The following is a 17,686-nucleotide window of genomic DNA, read 5'->3' as shown; positions in this document are numbered from 1 at the left end:
AGTATGTAGTAGTTAGTTGAGTTATGAGATCATTCCCCTTGAGTTTATTATCAAGATCGGAGACTGATAGAGGGTTTTCAATTGACCTCTAAGAATGAACGGTCGAGATTGACAAGGTCCACATTTGTATCATAGTAGTTAATAGTTACAATGTCATGCCCTTATACATCTTCTAGTTAGTATGCACGTAGGATTGCTGTCCCATGATTATGTATGGGTCATGACACAATTAAGATGCACCATATTGGGATGTTTTAGGATTGTCAATTTCCCATAGCAGTGATTGAGAGGCATTTATAGTCAGCTCACATATATATCTTAATTGACACATAGTGAGCCGTTATCATATGTTATGATGCTACCGCAACGGACTCTAGAGAACTAAAAATTATATTTAGCAGTGAAAAGAGTGTCTTGACCAACACAGATAACTTAGTTTGACACATCCTAGTCAGTTGCAAGTCTAAACCAATTAAGCTTAGAATTAAGATGGTTATATTTTACCATATGATTACTTTAATAGTCTGTTAATTTAATATCTGTTCCATAATGGTTAAACTTTAAAAAATTCGAAAAACCGCTTATTTTTACTATAAAATTAAATAAATATATAATAATATGAAATATAATTTAAGATCACACCCTTTGACTATAGTTCCCAATTGTGTTTTTTTTTAAATAAAATAAACTAAAATTATGCACACCATACCTTTGACTATTATTGTTAATATTATTATTATTTTGACCAAACATTTTTTTTCTATTATCGTTCATAGTTGCGTTTTTTTTTAAATTCTTTCATCATTAACTAATTCTAAGACATTTTCAAACGCTATTTATTTATTGTTTTTTGCAAAAACTTATCAGTTAGTTATAAAATTCAAAAGATAAAATAAATAAATAAAAACCAATAAAACTGTCTTTTGAGATATTTTTAAAATTTATTAGACATAAAATTGTGTAAGTAATATTAATTAATTATAAAATCAATCTACTAATTTCAACTTAAAAATTTTATAAACCCTTAATAATTTAATTTCAAACACAAATTTAAACTATTATGAATTTTTTTAAAAGAAATTAATACAATTAAATTCAACCAATAATTATGAGATTTTATTTTATATTTTTATAATTTTAGAGAGTAATTACTAAAATTATATTCTACACTTGTGGAAACTAAATAGAATGTAGTGGGAAAATAATAAATAAATAAATAAATAAGTTTACGTCAAAAAATAAAATTTAAAATAAAAAATCAGTTATTGTAATTATCAGATCCACGAGTTTAGGGAGACATTAATGGAGGCCGTTTTATATAAGTCAACCCTCCAATAGTATTGGCCCACGTAATCAATCTATAATTATTGAATCACCTAATCACGTTAAAACAAAATTAATATATATATAAAAGTTGAGTTTTAATATTAAAAAATAAAAGATTTTTTTAGTATTAAAGAGTGGAATTAAACTTTTCTTACACGCGTGTGAAAACCTATTTATAACGTAAGCTTTTTTAAATTGTGTGAGGGTGACGATGATATGTAATCAAACAGACAATATCTACAAGTGATGAGCTTGGATTGTTACAAATGGTATCAGAATTCATCACCGAACGATGTAAGATACAGATCGAAATAGTGTTAGATCCTATGACTAACGATGACATGTAACGGGTCAAATCAGACAATATTTACGAATAAAATGGGTATCGTCGTCATCTTGTTCAATGAAAGGTCATCAACTCGGGCAATTTTAAATTAAGACTCCAATAATTTTCAACTCTAGCTTGCGTCATTAAAACGTCATTAAACTATTAAAAATTATGTACTTAAAAAAACAAAAACATAAAAAGAAATACAAAATGTGAACACTTCATTTATTTAAAAATCGTAAAATGTTTATTATTAATTTAAATATATATTTTTTATTGTTTATTTTTGAATTATTTATTAAATCAATATTTTATCTATAAAATTTAAGATTAAACTAATAATTTTGATTTTTCAAAATTTGTTTTTTTTTTGCAAGAATAAAAGGAAAAGTTTAATATTACAAATGTTTATATTTCAAATAAAAACATTTTTTTATAGTTATTTTCAAATCAACATTTGAAATTCAAATATTAACGAGGAAAAAAAAACTTTAGTCAAATTTTAAAAAATAAAATAAAAATGTTTGACGTTAAAGTTTTAATTCAATGGTTTTATTTTTTTAAAATATATATTAGAAGTTAAATTCTTCTTTGATTATAACTTTTATATTTATTGTATTTTTTTTTACTATAAACTTTGAATTTATATATATTTTAACCAATTGAGTTATGCTTAAATTGATTAAAGTTGTTCACGTGATATCGACTACCAAACTTAAACTATAAAAATTAGGTTGGGTTAGATTTGTTCGATCTAAATTGAGTTGAATTTTTGGAAAACCGAAAATTCAGATAGTGGATTAATGTTTTTTTTAACCTTAAAAATAGAGTTATAATCTAACAGAGTCGAATTCTAACTTACAAAAACAGAATATTTAACTTACGTGACTGATGGTGGAGATCGGTTGTGACTTGAGATAAGGAGGATTGTTCAGATGATCAACTCGAAAATATCGAATCTAACTTAGATTTCATTACAATTAATATGAATTTTGTACAAGATTGTATCAATTTCTTGTTCTTCCTTCTATGCTTTCAATTCATGTCATGTCAAGCAGTTATATAAAATATTTAATAGCCTTGATAATTTATATGGACACCATTTTAGTTGCCATTTTATCGTAATGAATATAGTTTGAATATTAGATAAAATCATTCATGAATGATCATCTACTTGATTTTGATATTATTTAACACACAGACTGAATTTTATCGTCGTTCACGTTCTTCCTAAGAAAATTCCTATAAAATTGAGATAGGACAAGTGAAAATTACGTTTTTCTCGCTTATCAGAGTGAAGAACATTTTTACAGATCAACACGAGTCCTTTAACACTCACACATTATTTAACATAGGATTGCTCCAAGCAAAACACGTTTAATTTTGAAATTCTTATAATTGAGCGGTTGAAAAGGAAGGTGCACCTTAGTATAGATAGTAACTTTCGATTTTTAAGCCTTTTTTTTTTATCTATCTCTTCTCAAAATTACTTTCATTTGAACATGATTTCCGTTAATTCATGTACTTCTCTTTTATTCAGATATTAAACTTCTGTTTATTTACATATGGAAGATCTCTCTGGCACGCTCAAGAGTTAATGATGAATAAGCAACAAAATTAGCTCGATGTCACCGAAGTTCTTTAATAGATGTTGCAAATGTAGAGTGTATATTTCTCACAATAATGACAAGGAGATTTTGACCTTATAAATGATTGAAAGGACAGATATTTATGCCATTCTTTATACGTTTAAACTTTCTCATTCCAACATAAATGCAGCTGACATTACAAAAATTTAACAAGGATCGTTTCAAATATTGAGAATCTTTGAGAGGAGATTCACATCGACTAATTAAGAGTAAAATCATGTGTATATAAATAAGAAATACTATCTCTATTGGTATGAGACATTTTTTAGAAAATAAAAGTTTAAAAACATATACTCAAAAGTAAAATATATCATACCATCGTGGAAGATCGGAGAAGATGGGAGGAGGGTCTCGTGGCATGAGTATGAATGTGGGAAGGTAAATGGGCTCAAATTCAAAGAATATTGGGCCGAAGGGAGGGAGAGGAGAAACTATCAATAATTTAACTTTTATTTTGTTTCATTCATGTTAAATAAAATGGTACCATTGTTTATATAATGAGATGATAGTTTGGCCATTTATCCCAATGAGTCCTATGTCGAGATATCTTAATTTCCTCGGATCCCTATTCTTTACACCGAGATATATCTTCAATACGAGCACGTTTTCTTGAAAAGCTATTGTAATTTCAATTTTCCATCTAAATTATGACTTATTTTGTGATATCCCATAGGGAGGAGAAGGAAACACCCTTTGTAAGGTTGTAGAAATCTTTCTCTAGTATACGCGTTTTAAAGCCTTGAGAGGAAGCTTGAAAGGAAAAGCTCAAAGAGGACAATATCTGCTAGCAGTGGGCCTGGACTGTTACAAATGGTACTAGAGCCAAACACTGAGTAATGTGTCAGCAAGGAGGTTGTTCCTCGAAGGGGATAGACACGAGGCGGTGTGCTAGTAAGGACTCTAGGCCCTGAAAGGGGGGTGGATTGTGATATCCCACATTGGTTGAGAGGAGAACGAAATACCCTTAAGGGTGTTTGTCAACTTCTCCCTACCAATAGTTATATATTGTGAGTCGTTGTTGTTACTCTCTTGCTTACATATATAACACCTCTTTCAAAATCTCTATTTCAAAAATCTCTCTCTGTCCTCGTTTTCTAAAACCTTCTTCTTAAATCGAGGTCAGAGGCTCGAATATAGGTCGCTTACAGAGGCTCGAATATAGGTCGCTTGGCCGTAAGCGACGTAAGAACGAATTGGCTTAGCTATAACACCTCTTTCAAAATCTCTCTTTCGTAAATCTCTCTTTGCCCTCGTTTTCTAAAACCTTCTTCTTAAACTGAGGTCAAAAGCTCGAGCATACGTCGCTTGGTTGTAGACAACGTAAGAACGAATTGACTTAGCTCACTTGTTGCTGGAAAGTGAGTGCTGCACAATTGCAAGTCTGCTGTCATCAAAAGTGCGATTGCGATTGTGACCAGATAAGACAATATCTGTTAGCGGTGGACCTGGGCCGTGAATACTTTATCATCCCTAGTATACGAAGTTAAACCTAACCAAAAACAAAAACACACCTTTGTAACTTTGGTCGACCTAGTTAGCCATAACATCATTTGACCCTACTTAATCGCCTAGAAAAAGAAGACAAAAACTATGATAGATATGAGAAATGGGTAAAGAAATGGACCATGGGCATGTCTCCTTTGAGGAAGGGCACAAAGGGGGAATAGAGTAACGTGTAGACGTTGTCACCTCACCTCCAAAACCCAAATGGCCCTTCCAAAACCTTCTCTTCGTGGGGCAATCCCTTCACATGCCCTAATAACTCCCTTCTACTACAAAACCACGTGCTTCGGGTAATGCTTTTCTTTTCTTTCTCCCATACAAAAACATCTCTTTCCCAAATAACTTATCCAAAACACAAAGAAAACAAGAACATTATAACCATATTTGCATTATAACCTCACCAAACTTTTATGAGAGACAAATTTGTTGTCCCCTTTACAAAATTTTCCCTTTTGCCTTTGTTCTCGAGCTATCTTTTGAGGTCGTAATTGATTTCCCGTTTAGATTCACTTGCAACCTTTTAGAGGGTTTCAAATTTTATAATCAACCGCCATGTCATAAACTAGTTTAAAATTGTTGTAACTGTTCGAAAAGACTATCATATATGTACCTAATCATTTTGTATGTTATATGTTAGATACACGGGAGATAAACTATGAGATCTCACATTGATTTGAGAGAGGAACGAAGTATTCTTTATATAAAGATGTGGAAACCTCTATCTTGTAGACGTAACGGACCAACGGACAATATCTACTAGCGGTAGGCTTAGGATTGACTATTTAATATATATTACAGAACATTCAAATTTACAAATTTGCATCTAAACGTTATCGTGAGATAGTTATTTTGCTTTTATTTTCCATTTTTTTAAATATAACATGCATTGAAAAAAAAACTAAAATTGGTGGGTAGGGGGGCTGGGGGGCTCCCTCGGTTTGTCTCCCATGCAGAGGGCCTCGTGACGACTTCCATTTAATGATAATTGAAACAATATTCATTTGGTTAAATATATAGTCAGAAACACTTCATACTCAAAATGATAATTGAAACAATATTCATTTTGCTAAATATATAGTCAATAACACTTCATACTCAAAATTCGAACAAGTATTTAAAATCTTAATTAGACGCTAATGACTTCAGTATTCTTTGCCAAAGAACAACAACATTTTAAGTCTCTAAAAAGTTTATGAATATACAAATATACAACAATATTATTTCATAGCTTTCACAAATAACTTTTAATTAAGAAACATTTGAGTCATGTGAGTATATATACTTGTAGGAAAGAAGAAACAAGGCCTAATGGAGAGGTTTTAGAATTGTCAATAATGACCGACAAACAACGCGATGCTGCTTCTCCCATGGCTTCTCTCTCTCTCTCTCTCTCTCTCTTCCTTTCTACACCTTTGCCAAGATTTCATGTCGGTACGGGTCCTATATACTCTCTTTCTGTATATTTCAACTTAACCTAAGTTTTGATATCGTAACAACTCGTGTCTAGAATTATTTAGTATCGTGAAAACTATTTCCACAAACTAGTACAGACCCTTTTCACGTTCGTATAAAAAATGTTTCGATCTCCTCTTTAACTAATGTGAGATCTCACAATCCACCCCCTTGAGAGCCCAACGTCCTCGCTGGCACACCATTTGATGCCTTGCTATGATACCATTTGTAACCCCTAAGTCCACCACTAACAATATTGTCCTTTTTGGACTTTCCCTTCTGGGCTTTTCTTGACTTTAAAACATACTTATCAAGAATGTTTCGTTCCCTTTTTCAATAAATATGAGATCTTACAGAAAAATTCACAAGAGATCACTCAAAATAGAATTATTCACAATAAAACATGCTTACGTTCGTGTACTTTCAATTCTTTTAAGCTTTTCTCAGTTATCATCTACCCGATCTATCGGGTATCAAGTATCATAATAAGAATGTATTAAATGGAGTGTCGGTTGAATGATAGGGTGAATTCTAATTTTAGATGAAGGGAGTATAAATTATATGGGAGGCAAAGTGGGGTGGTGGGTTATATTAATTTTATATACATCAATACTTAGGAAAGGAAGAAAATAGATGTGCTGAGGTGTTTCCTTGGTGACAGGGAAAGAGCATATGCTTTTCCACGTGTCATTCCTTAACAAAAATGTCTATAAATACCTTATGTTTTGTCTCCAATGGACATCCTCACTACTCTTTAAACATTCACATTCACATTCTTCACAAAGGAGAACAAGAAACAAGCATGGGGCTGTTGTCTAGAAAAGCTACGTGCAACTCCCATGGTCAAGATTCCTCCTACTTCTTAGGCTGGGAAGAATACGAGAAGAATCCATACGATGAGATTCGAAACCCTAAAGGAATTATCCAAATGGGTCTCGCAGAAAATCAGGTCAGATACTGTTCGGTTCTTAAAATGTGAGATCTCACATTCCATCTTATTTTGGGGACCAGTGTCCTTGACACTCTGTTACCCTCCAATCCACCTAAGATCTCAATTAATGATTTTTTTGTTGTATATTTTGATGATATAGCTATGCTTCGACCTAGTGGAGAGGTGGCTCGAGGAGAACCCAGATGCAGCGGGTTTTAAAAGAGATGGCAAATCCATTTTTAAAGAACTTGCTCTATTTCAAGACTACAATGGCTTGCCAGCATTCAAAAAGGTACGTTTTTTATTATCTGCCTAACCCTAAGCTCATCATCATGACATGTTTTTTTGGAGCTAATTTAATGTGTCATATAGGCATTGGCGGAGTTCATGTCGGAAATTAGAGACAACAAAGTAACGTTCGATCCCGACCACATAGTCCTCACGGCTGGTGCTACCTCGGCTAACGAGACTCTTATGTTCTGCTTGGCTGAACCGGGCGACGCCTTCCTTCTACCTACCCCATACTATCCCGGGTACGTGTAAAAATCCTGTTTGTCTTATTATGAAATTTGATTTAAGATATAAAGATATTCGTGAAATATATTTTATAATAGAATATATTTTATATAGCAGTTATATTTTCTCTTATTTATAGGATGTAGTTAACATATTTTATCGTATTAATATTTCATTTTATTTCTATTTCTCATTCTTGACGTGACTTAATACAGATTTGATAGAGATTTGAAATGGAGAACGGGGATAGAGATCGTGCCCATCCAATGCTCGAGCTCGAATGGCTTCAAGATCACAAAGCCAGCATTGTTAGAAGCCTACCAAAGCGCCCAAAATCGCAACCTCAAGGTTAAAGGAGTGCTGGTCACGAACCCATCAAACCCATTAGGAACCACAATCAGCACTCAAGAACTCAACCTTCTACTCCAATTCATTGTATCAAAAAACCTTCACTTAATAAGCGACGAGATTTATTCAGGCACTGTTTTTCAAACCCCAGCCTTTGTAAGTGTCATGGAAATCCTCAACCAAAATTACAAACACAATGACCAAATCCGAAAACAAGTTCATATCGTTTATAGCCTTTCGAAAGATCTCGGCTTGCCGGGGTTTCGAGTCGGAGCCGTGTATTCAAATGACGAGGTGGTAGTAGCTGCTGCGACGAAAATGTCGAGCTTCGGGTTGGTTTCGTCGCAAACGCAGTATCTTCTATCGGCGATGTTGTCCGACGAGACGTTTAGGCGGAAGTACATAAGGGAGAATCAAATGAGGCTGAAGAAAAGACAGAGAATGCTGGTGGATGGGCTGGAAAAGGCTGGGATTAAGTGCCACAAAGGGAATGCAGGGCTATTTTCTTGGGTGGATATGAGGCATTTGTTGGGAGCTAATACGTTTGAGGCAGAAATGGAGCTTTGGAGGAAGATTGTGTTCGAGGTGCGCTTGAACGTATCGCCCGGTCAGTCGTGCCATTGCTCCGAACCCGGTTGGTTTCGTGTTTGTTTTGCCAACATGTCTGAGGCTACTTTGGATCTCGCAATGAAAAGATTCAAGGCTTTCGTGGCTGACTCCACTACTGTTAAGCTAAATTCTTCTCGGATTCGATCTCGGAATACTAATTCTACTTCAAACCAACTCGACACGAAGAGGAAGTCGGTGGCTAAATGGGTTTTTCGGTTATCGGTTCATGATCGCACTAGCGAATCACGGGATCGATAGCTTGGTGCAAACATATTTTACCCATTTAATTTCTTCACCTCTTTGTGTTTTTTTACTTATTTGTGAGAGAGAAATTCGAATCTCTATGTAAAAAAAAAAAGAGTTCGTGCACTCAATCCACGTGGATTAGCAGTGATGTATGTAACTCATCTCGTGCACTCAATCCATATGGATTTGCAGTGTCATCTGTAATTCATCTCAATTTCAATATTAAACGTACGTTATATTACTATACTTTTTTTTATATCAAGCTTATTTGAACTACAAATATAATTACATCGACATTTCATAATGAATTCGAGGTTGAAATCTTAACCATTCATCAAAAGGGTAGCTGTTAGGAATCACGATCTTCCACAGCCATATGATATCTACTTTGAGGATAAACTCACGTACCTTTACTTTTGGCTTCCTCAAAATAACTCATACGAATAGAGATGTATTCATTACTTATTAACCCTTTAATTAGTCGACGTGAGACTCCTGTTCCAATAATCCTGAACAACAGCTGGCTTCTATATTGTTTAAGCTACACAATGAATGAGAGTAGGAGTATAAGATTTGAAGTGTGAACATGTATCCCGTTGAGAGTGGAAAAGGGTAGGGTTTCGGAGAAATTAAGGGTAAAGTTAATAAATAACAAAGCATGCATGGTCGGTTTATGTTACGTCAAACCCAACGAAAGCATGTTTTTGTTAAGTGGCCTCGTGTGTTGTCGCCGGCAGTATGAAAACAATGGCATTTGCTTGTGGATCCCGAGAGCTCTCCACTTTCCACCAACTTGGGTGTGGTGCTGGAGAGTTCTTCGCTTGCTTCATTCACAACCAACCCAATCCAACTCCAACCAGATTGCTTTCTTTAATCTAGATTTGATTAATAGTCTATATATGTTGATAGAAAAAACTCGAAAAAATGAGCGGAGTGAGTTGAGATAAAGAAGAGACTTTGGATAATAAGTTAATAATCGAGCTCGTATCCAAACATCAAAATGAATTCTGAAAAGGATGAGCATGATGGAGCTCTAACAAATCTAAATATCGACGAGTTTTGGCTCAAACATCGAGACGAACTTTGGGTTTCTAACCCTCCAAAAGTTCAATAGGTCGATCAAAAGTGATATGTGGAAATCACTACAAAGGGAGTAAGATTCGGATTAGTTTGTTGATCGAATATCTCAAGGCAATAACATTGTTTGAAATTCGAATAACTTCACAAGCAAGATTGATCATGTCTAACTTGAATAATTCTTGTTGATCAAATATCTCAACGCAAGAACACTTGTTTGAGATTCGAATCACTCCACAAGCAAGATTGATCATGTAGAGCTTGAATGATTCTACATGCAACCTAAACTACATGAAATTGCAAAAAGAAACTTAGTCATTGGTTAAAGAAAAGCACATATACTTTTTTTACTACATTTTCAAGTCTACTTACAAATAAACATACATGGCTTTATATAGCTTCAAAATGAAACTATTAAAGATATTACAAGAGTTTAACATTCATACTTTACGACCATAATTAATAAATGAAACCTAAATAAATAAAATGACTTAAAATACATTAATGAAATACAACAACTTTAAATTAATTGTAATCCACCCAAAATTTATAACAATAAAACTTAGTTCTTCTTCAATATGTCATGAATTTAAATATATTTTGATAATTTCAATAGCATTTTGTTCACATCTTCATTCACATCTTCACGGAAGTATATTGTATGATTGATGTCTCTTGGTTCATATCAAAAAACTTCAAGACAAAGTGATTTCTCTTGACTGTCATTTTAGACATTGTGAGAGACGTTGCTTTTCTTGAAGAGATTCGTATCATCGAGCTAAACAAATTTTCTTCAAACCACCAACCTTGTATGCCCCATATACTCTTTGTTTGCTGTATTGTCTTCAAAAGAATGCCCATGTGAGCATGTCAACTCAACACGCTCTCTTTTATCTATGTATTCTTCTTGCTCTTCTTCTTCTTCTTGTTCCATCTCCCATGCTGCTTGAATCCAAGCTTTCATTTAGGCCCCCCCCCCCCTTCCTTTTGGCCCCATTCATTGACTCTCGTTCTTTACTCTTCTCTCCCTTTTGGTTTTAAGGTCATTCGAGTCATCAATATCAATACGGTCATTTTGTTTGGAGGGTCTACAAAAGGTTTTAAAGCTCAACTTGCTTATGTTTTGTTTTGGCGTCTTCTTTGTGGGATGATGTCAGATGAGGATCATGTTTGTGTGATGTTTGGGTAAAATAGAAGTATATGAATTGTAACGACTCTAAATTTCCACGTATCTAAAGTCGTCACTAACGTCTCATGCTCATCTCTAAGGTAGAATATAACTCTAAGAATGCTCATCTTTATTAGCGGAAAAATTTAAAACTTCAGAATATGTTAAAACATTAGAAAACACTGTCGAACTTACGTGTTTCAAACATCATGCTGGAGTTCAAAAAATTAGATAAAACAATTACAAATTAAATAATTAAAATAAATGAAATGCAAACACCCTATCCTAACATAGACTAGGAATTTTAAATATACAACTATTCTATGCACGCGCCACAGTCTCTAATCACGATGCCGCCGTCAACAGTACATGGGCGAGTTGCCTTTACCTAAAAAACAATATGGCACACGGCCTGAGTATTTCGAGAAATACTCAGTAAGTGACCCCACTATAGGGGCCATGCTAATGCAAACACATGCAATCATGAATTAGGGACCTATCTCTAATCATCTTAAGGGTAGCCTTCAGTCTTGGACAAATTGGATGGGTAGTACTTCCCTACACACGACTCACACGTGCGAGTGTGAATCCCCAGGGCGCTCGCACACCCCCTAGACCCTCTAGTCAAGCTAATCTGTAGCAACGTCCGGAGGTCAGCGGAACCGCATAGTGTCATGCGCCTCATGAACACTCTCATTTGCGTGCATTCGCACTTGTGCGCATTCGCGCTCATCATACGGTGCGCGTCCGCACTCATCATCTCTAGGGGAAGTAGTCCTATGCTTACGAACATACAATATGCATGAGGTCCCTCTAAGTCCAATTATACATCTCTTCTGACACAACCCTCTAGTCTCGTCTCTTGTTTACACTATGTAACACGTGCTCGTGAATATTTACATTAATATCATTTTCATACTCTTAGGGTTGTGTCCTATGTCGATCTAACGACATGATGCAATATGGCAAACAACATCATAAGGCATGTTCGACATGGAAAACATCATCATGTTAATAACATCGTCATGCATACATCATACTCATCATAGAAGCCATTAAGTGCATCACATATAACATGTACATCATGCATCAAAATATAAATAATGTACATTTAACATACATCACATCACAACACATTATCATAATTCAAACAATCTTTAGCCTATCGTATAATAAGACCACTTACTTGGTTGGCCTTAGCTGGAGTACTCCCTAATTTAATTAACGTAAGCTCCCGTTCATCGAGAGTTACTCCAAATGTTGCCAGAGTTCGCTTCCTATCACACCGTTCTTCATCTTTTGTTAGTATTTCACATCTTAATTAATAATCTAACTAACAATATGAAATACGACTCTAAAACGACCTTAGTAAAAATCGAATTCCATGTTTTAATTGTTTCTAAATTGTATTGGGTAATAAACTTCATGCTATTTGGATCATTCACTTCAAAGATGATTTGTAATAATATTTATTTAATTGGTACAAATTATAATAATTTCTCATATTTTTCATTTTCATTCTCCCCTCTTTTCTTTTTTTCCTAAAAGTATAGTAATTATGTTACTTGCCATTTTCAATGGAATCTGATTTTCATTTCTCTCCTTAAAAATGTCTATGCAATTAACCGTCCTTTTAAATCAATTTAATTTAATTTTCTTTCTTAAAATTTTCCTTTTCTAATTCTATTTTCATATTTAATTCTTTAATTCTTTTGAGCCGTTTAATTACTAGAGCTTTGTTATTTCCAACCATTCTATTAGAAGATTCTATTGATTTTGTTGTTTCTAAATCTTTCTCTCTTTCCAGTATTTTTTTTTTTATCTCTTTGATTTAGAAATCTCTTTCTTGGTATTTCTTCTCCTGCCAAATTTTAATGGACTTTTTTTAGTTAAGATATCATAATTTCTAACTCACATCTAAATAATGGCAACATATTAACATCCTTAGAAAAAGGAAAAAGGTAAATCTGACTAACCTTTTTCAATGACATCTCTCTTACATAATTTGCCTAACCATCACTCCATTATCTGCCTTTCTTCTTCCGAGAAAATCTTTTCTTTCTTTTTTTGTTTTGCTTGAATTATTGATACAAGATGAAAGAGGTATTTTAGAGTAGGGTAGAGAGATTAAAGGAGTTGTGGTTAGTTATTTTTTTCTTTTTCTTTATTTTATTATTATTATTATTATTATTATTATTATTATTATATAACCTAACGGGGCGTTACATGAATAAAGCGAGACTACATTTATTGATGAACATATTTTTGTGATGTTCGAATAAAATAGAAGTACATGAATGAAGCTAGACTACATCCAAATAAGAGCCATGAAATGAGAGCATTTGTGTTACATTTTCCCTTCTTCAAGCTACCTAAAAGTTGAGTAATAATGTAAAAAAAAAAAAAAAAAAAATCGTCTAATTTTTTCCTTATTTGAATTGGACTTTCGTATTTTGAATTGGGCTGAAGCAATAATGGAGCTCATGGGGACAAGTTATATAACGAGTGAACTGGTATATATGATCTCACGAGACCTATCCTGAATGGAGTTGAGAATCTCTATTTAAATACAAAAGGAGGAATGGGTGGAGAGAAATTCTTATTTGTTAGCTAAATGGGACCAAGGATAGAAATCGAACGGCCAGTAAACTTTATATATGTGTTGTAGCATATTATACTATAATATTAAAATTTGAGTTTTTAGACATTAGGTTAATCGTTATATTAGAAATTATATTGAAAAATATAAATTAACCTTTAAAAAATGATTTAGAATGAATTTTTTAAATTAAAATATATAAAAAGACTGAAATTTTTTTCCATAGGGTACCCGATCTCTGTAAATACGAAAAATTCGTGCATTGATCACCGTAAAAATAAATTTTTACTCCTAAGCACAGTTTGGATTAGAGCGAATTCTCTCTTAAGAACCCTAAACCCAATTTTCTTTTTTTCTTTTTTTCTCGGGAATAATTCAAACCCCTAGTTAGGCAAGGAGGGTCAAAAGGACCAATTTAGTCCCTCGGGGTTGACTTTGACCGATTTTTCCAAATTTTTACTATTTTATTCTATATTTTCTTGAGTTCCAATTATTTAAGCATTTTTCTTCAACCTAATCTTGAATTTAGTCTCTAAAATCCTCAATAAAATGTTAGAATCGACTTTAAAATGAAAAAGATAATTTTTTAATTTCTGATCGAACTCGAGTGTTCCAACAAAAAGAGTTTAAGTTAAGATAATAAATAATGTTTGCACTACAACAACTAATCAATAGCTTACAAAAAACGCTGTCATAGATCTTTTATAACGCTTTGACAACTCATATTATTAAAAGTCATAAACTTTTTATACTCTAGTTATAATAAATCCTATAATAGAATATGAAAATATAATTGTATACAAGGATACGATAATATTTTATAACATTTTTATCAAAATTATAATATATTAATATAGCTAAAATATTGTATTAACGTAAGTATTGCTATATCATTTTCAGTCATAAAATGTAATTTGTGGGCATGCACAATCTCATATTCCTATCAGTTCGAGTACTAACATAACTCGAGTAGAACGTCACTGTACCCAAAATAAAATATCAAATCTTTAATTTTATAAAACGCAATATATAAAAAGGGACCGATATATTATATGTAGCAGATACACACCCAAATGTTTGAAATATATATACGTAATTATGTTAAGTCCATCATGCTTCATAGATTGTCCAAAGCACACTCCTTTGGGGTTTGAGGGTAACGAGATTTGTCGGTGCAATAGTCATAGATCATGTGATTGGCTTTCACCCATTGGTAGTTCTTGGCTTGCGTAGGGCTTAGTGCCCTGTAGGCAGGCCCTTCCCACCAGTTGTAGGGGTTCGAGGGGCAGCTCGATGGCCCTGGGACAGGGCATCCCTCAATGTCGAAGTCTTTGTAATAAGCATAGAATGGGGCTTTCCTCCAATCAATTTTCTCCAACCCACCTCTTGTGGCCCAGTCGTCGGCTTCCCATAGCGTCGAATACACTCCCATTGGCTGTTGCTTTGGGTATGGGATCCCTTTGGCTTCGTTGTTCTTGTATACCCTTATGGGGATCTCATCCACTGCGAAGCTGCATACAAATTAGAATATATGTATCAACAAAAACCCGATTTTGTCCAATATACCTAACATATTAGTCTAAGTCCACCGCTAGCAAATATTGTCGGTCTTAAAACGTGTTTGTTAGATAAATTTCCACACTCATGTAAAGAATGCACTCGTTCCTTTCTCCAATCGATGTGAGATCTCATAATCCACCCCCTTCGAGGTCTAGCGCCCTCGTTGGCATACTGGATATCGGCTGATGTTTGGCTTTGATACCATTTGTAACAACCGGGTACAGCTAGTAGATATTATCTTGTTTGGGCTTTACTTTTCGGGCTTCCCCTAAAAAATTTTAAAACAGTCTGATATAGAGAGGTTTCCACATCCTTGTAAAGAATGCACTCGTTCCTCTTTGCAATCGATGTGGAATCTCACAATCCACCCCTTTGAGGTCCAGTGCCCTTGTTGGCATACTGAATACCGACTGGTGTTTGGCTCTGATAACATTTGTAACAGCCCGCTTACAGCTAGTAGATATTATCCTGTTTGAACTTTACTTTTCGTGCTTCTCCTCAAAAATTTTAAAACAGGATAGGGAGAGGTTTCCACACCGTCGTAAAAAATGCCTCCAACCAATTTGACATCTCATATCAATTATGAATCAATCAAAACTCTTAAACACCTTTCTCAATAATTATTTTAAAAGCTATAACAATCCAAAACAAAGCCTATATATTCATAACTTACATGATTATCGAATGAGTCCACATAATTGAATAAGTATGAAAATCAGCTGCAGGGTCGAACCAAAGGTTCACTCTTTGCTCTCTGTCCCCCTTTCCATGAGCATAGATGTTTGTTTGAACTGTATAAGGTTGTCCTGTCCTATTTCCCAAGAATTCAAAGTCTAATTCATCACGTATGGTGTCTGTGTCTGAGTTCATCTGCAATGAAACATTATGATTTGATTTGATTCTATTTCAACTAATGTAATACCAAAACTAAGCCAATTTCTCTATGTTTAATGATGACTTACGTAAAAGGCAGTGACTGTTCCCGCAGAGTCACCAGGGACGAGTTTGATCTTCATACTCACTTTTCCGAACAAGTATTGACGTTTTGAAGCAAACCCACATCCTTAAAATCATCAAAATTCAATCCTTAAAATTATGTTCGTACGAATGACATGCTCACATGTATGACGGTTGAAGTATTCTATATCGTATCAGCTTAAGTTTTTCGATTGATCGATAGTTTAAAACGTGACTATACCTGAACTTTGGTCGAGAACGAGTTGAATTCCCCTTCCACCGTCAAGTTGCCTAACATGGTTATCCGCCCACGTGACCCTAAAGTCCTCAAGGAATGTCGCGGGCCGTCCTGAAACGGCGACGAACATTATAACAAAACACAAGGAAACTAAGGCAATGCCATTGAAATTGCTCAAACCCATGGCTATGAAGAGATAAAACTTTGATTGTAATATGGGAAAAGAAGAAATAATGAGAGGGTTTTATAGATACGAAAAGGGAAGTAACTTGGTGAGCGAGGTTTGGATACAGCTAATAAGAAGGCGTAATTAGGGCCTACTTCAGTGATACTACTGTTTGTAATGACCTTCTTCCCTGCTTCTTCATTCCTTTCAATACAGCTATGTCAATTGATTCATTTAGAGGAATAGTAGAACTTTATGTCTCTAACGCTCTATATTCAAGATTCAGATCAGAATTTAAAATCTAGATTTGGCATCGAATGGGTTCGATATTCTCCTATTTGCTACATGGTCATATTAGAATTTGGAATCCAGGTTCGACACCTGATGATCCCGACATTCCCCTACATCTCCTCCAACATGATCAGTCTACCACTAACAAATATTGTATTGTCTTAGCTTTTCCTTTCGGACTTTTCTCAAAGTTTTTAAAACATATCTCCTAGGGAGAGGTTTCCACGCCCTTACAAAGAATGTTTCGTTCCCTCTCCAACCGATGTAGGATCTCACAATCCACCCTCTTCGAGGCCCAACATCCTAACTAACATTCGTTGGCCTCTTCGATCAATGTGGGGTCTCACTCGTAAAAATCAGAAAAGTGGCTCGGATCTCTCTAGATAGAAATGAAAGGAAAATGGAGATGAATTTGGTAGACAAATGGAGATGTGTAAACAACCGAATTAAATGGGAAGTATAAATATGGCAAAAAGGGACAAGAAAAGGAACATAGAATTGGACCAATATGTTGTTGACTCTCACAAATGGCATGGTCCATAAGCTTTCTAATCCACACCAAATAACTTAATAGTTTAAAGAGATTTAACCCATAGTCCTACGTATCATCTTCTCTTAATTTCATATCCATAAACAATCCCACATGGGTTGGCCACCCCCTTATAACTCTCCCCATTAACACCCAAACAACCACCTCTCAAATCCTACTTTTAGATCCAAAA

General features: G+C 34.3%; 2 protein-coding genes across 2 annotated transcripts; one reads left to right on the top strand and one right to left on the bottom strand.

Annotated features, from left to right (window-relative positions):
• Nucleotides 1–7,051: 7,051 nt before the first annotated feature.
• Nucleotides 7,052–8,920, top strand: LOC111435906 (1-aminocyclopropane-1-carboxylate synthase 9-like). Its single transcript, XM_023073506.1, has 4 exons — nt 7,052–7,207; nt 7,350–7,481; nt 7,562–7,722; nt 7,921–8,920. The coding sequence occupies exons 1-4, from the start codon at nt 7,061–7,063 to the stop codon at nt 8,918–8,920; spliced, it is 1,440 nt and encodes a 479-aa protein (XP_022929274.1). The 5' UTR covers nt 7,052–7,060.
• Nucleotides 8,921–14,737: 5,817 nt separating this feature from the next.
• On the bottom strand, nt 14,738–16,721 carry LOC111436079 (probable xyloglucan endotransglucosylase/hydrolase protein 6). The gene is made up of 4 exons (XM_023073774.1): nt 16,511–16,721; nt 16,275–16,375; nt 15,986–16,182; nt 14,738–15,263 (listed from the first exon to the last, which is right to left on the bottom strand). The coding sequence occupies exons 1-4, from the start codon at nt 16,689–16,691 to the stop codon at nt 14,870–14,872; spliced, it is 873 nt and encodes a 290-aa protein (XP_022929542.1). The 5' UTR covers nt 16,692–16,721; the 3' UTR covers nt 14,738–14,869.
• Between the last annotated feature and the right edge of the window lie 965 nt (nt 16,722–17,686).

This window comes from Cucurbita moschata, unplaced genomic scaffold (assembly GCF_002738365.1).
Source record: "Cucurbita moschata cultivar Rifu unplaced genomic scaffold, Cmos_1.0 Cmo_Scf00051, whole genome shotgun sequence".
Lineage (NCBI taxonomy): Eukaryota > Viridiplantae > Streptophyta > Magnoliopsida > Cucurbitales > Cucurbitaceae > Cucurbita > Cucurbita moschata.
Note: the sequence above shows the minus strand (reverse complement) of the source record. Positions and strands in the feature narration are given on the sequence as shown.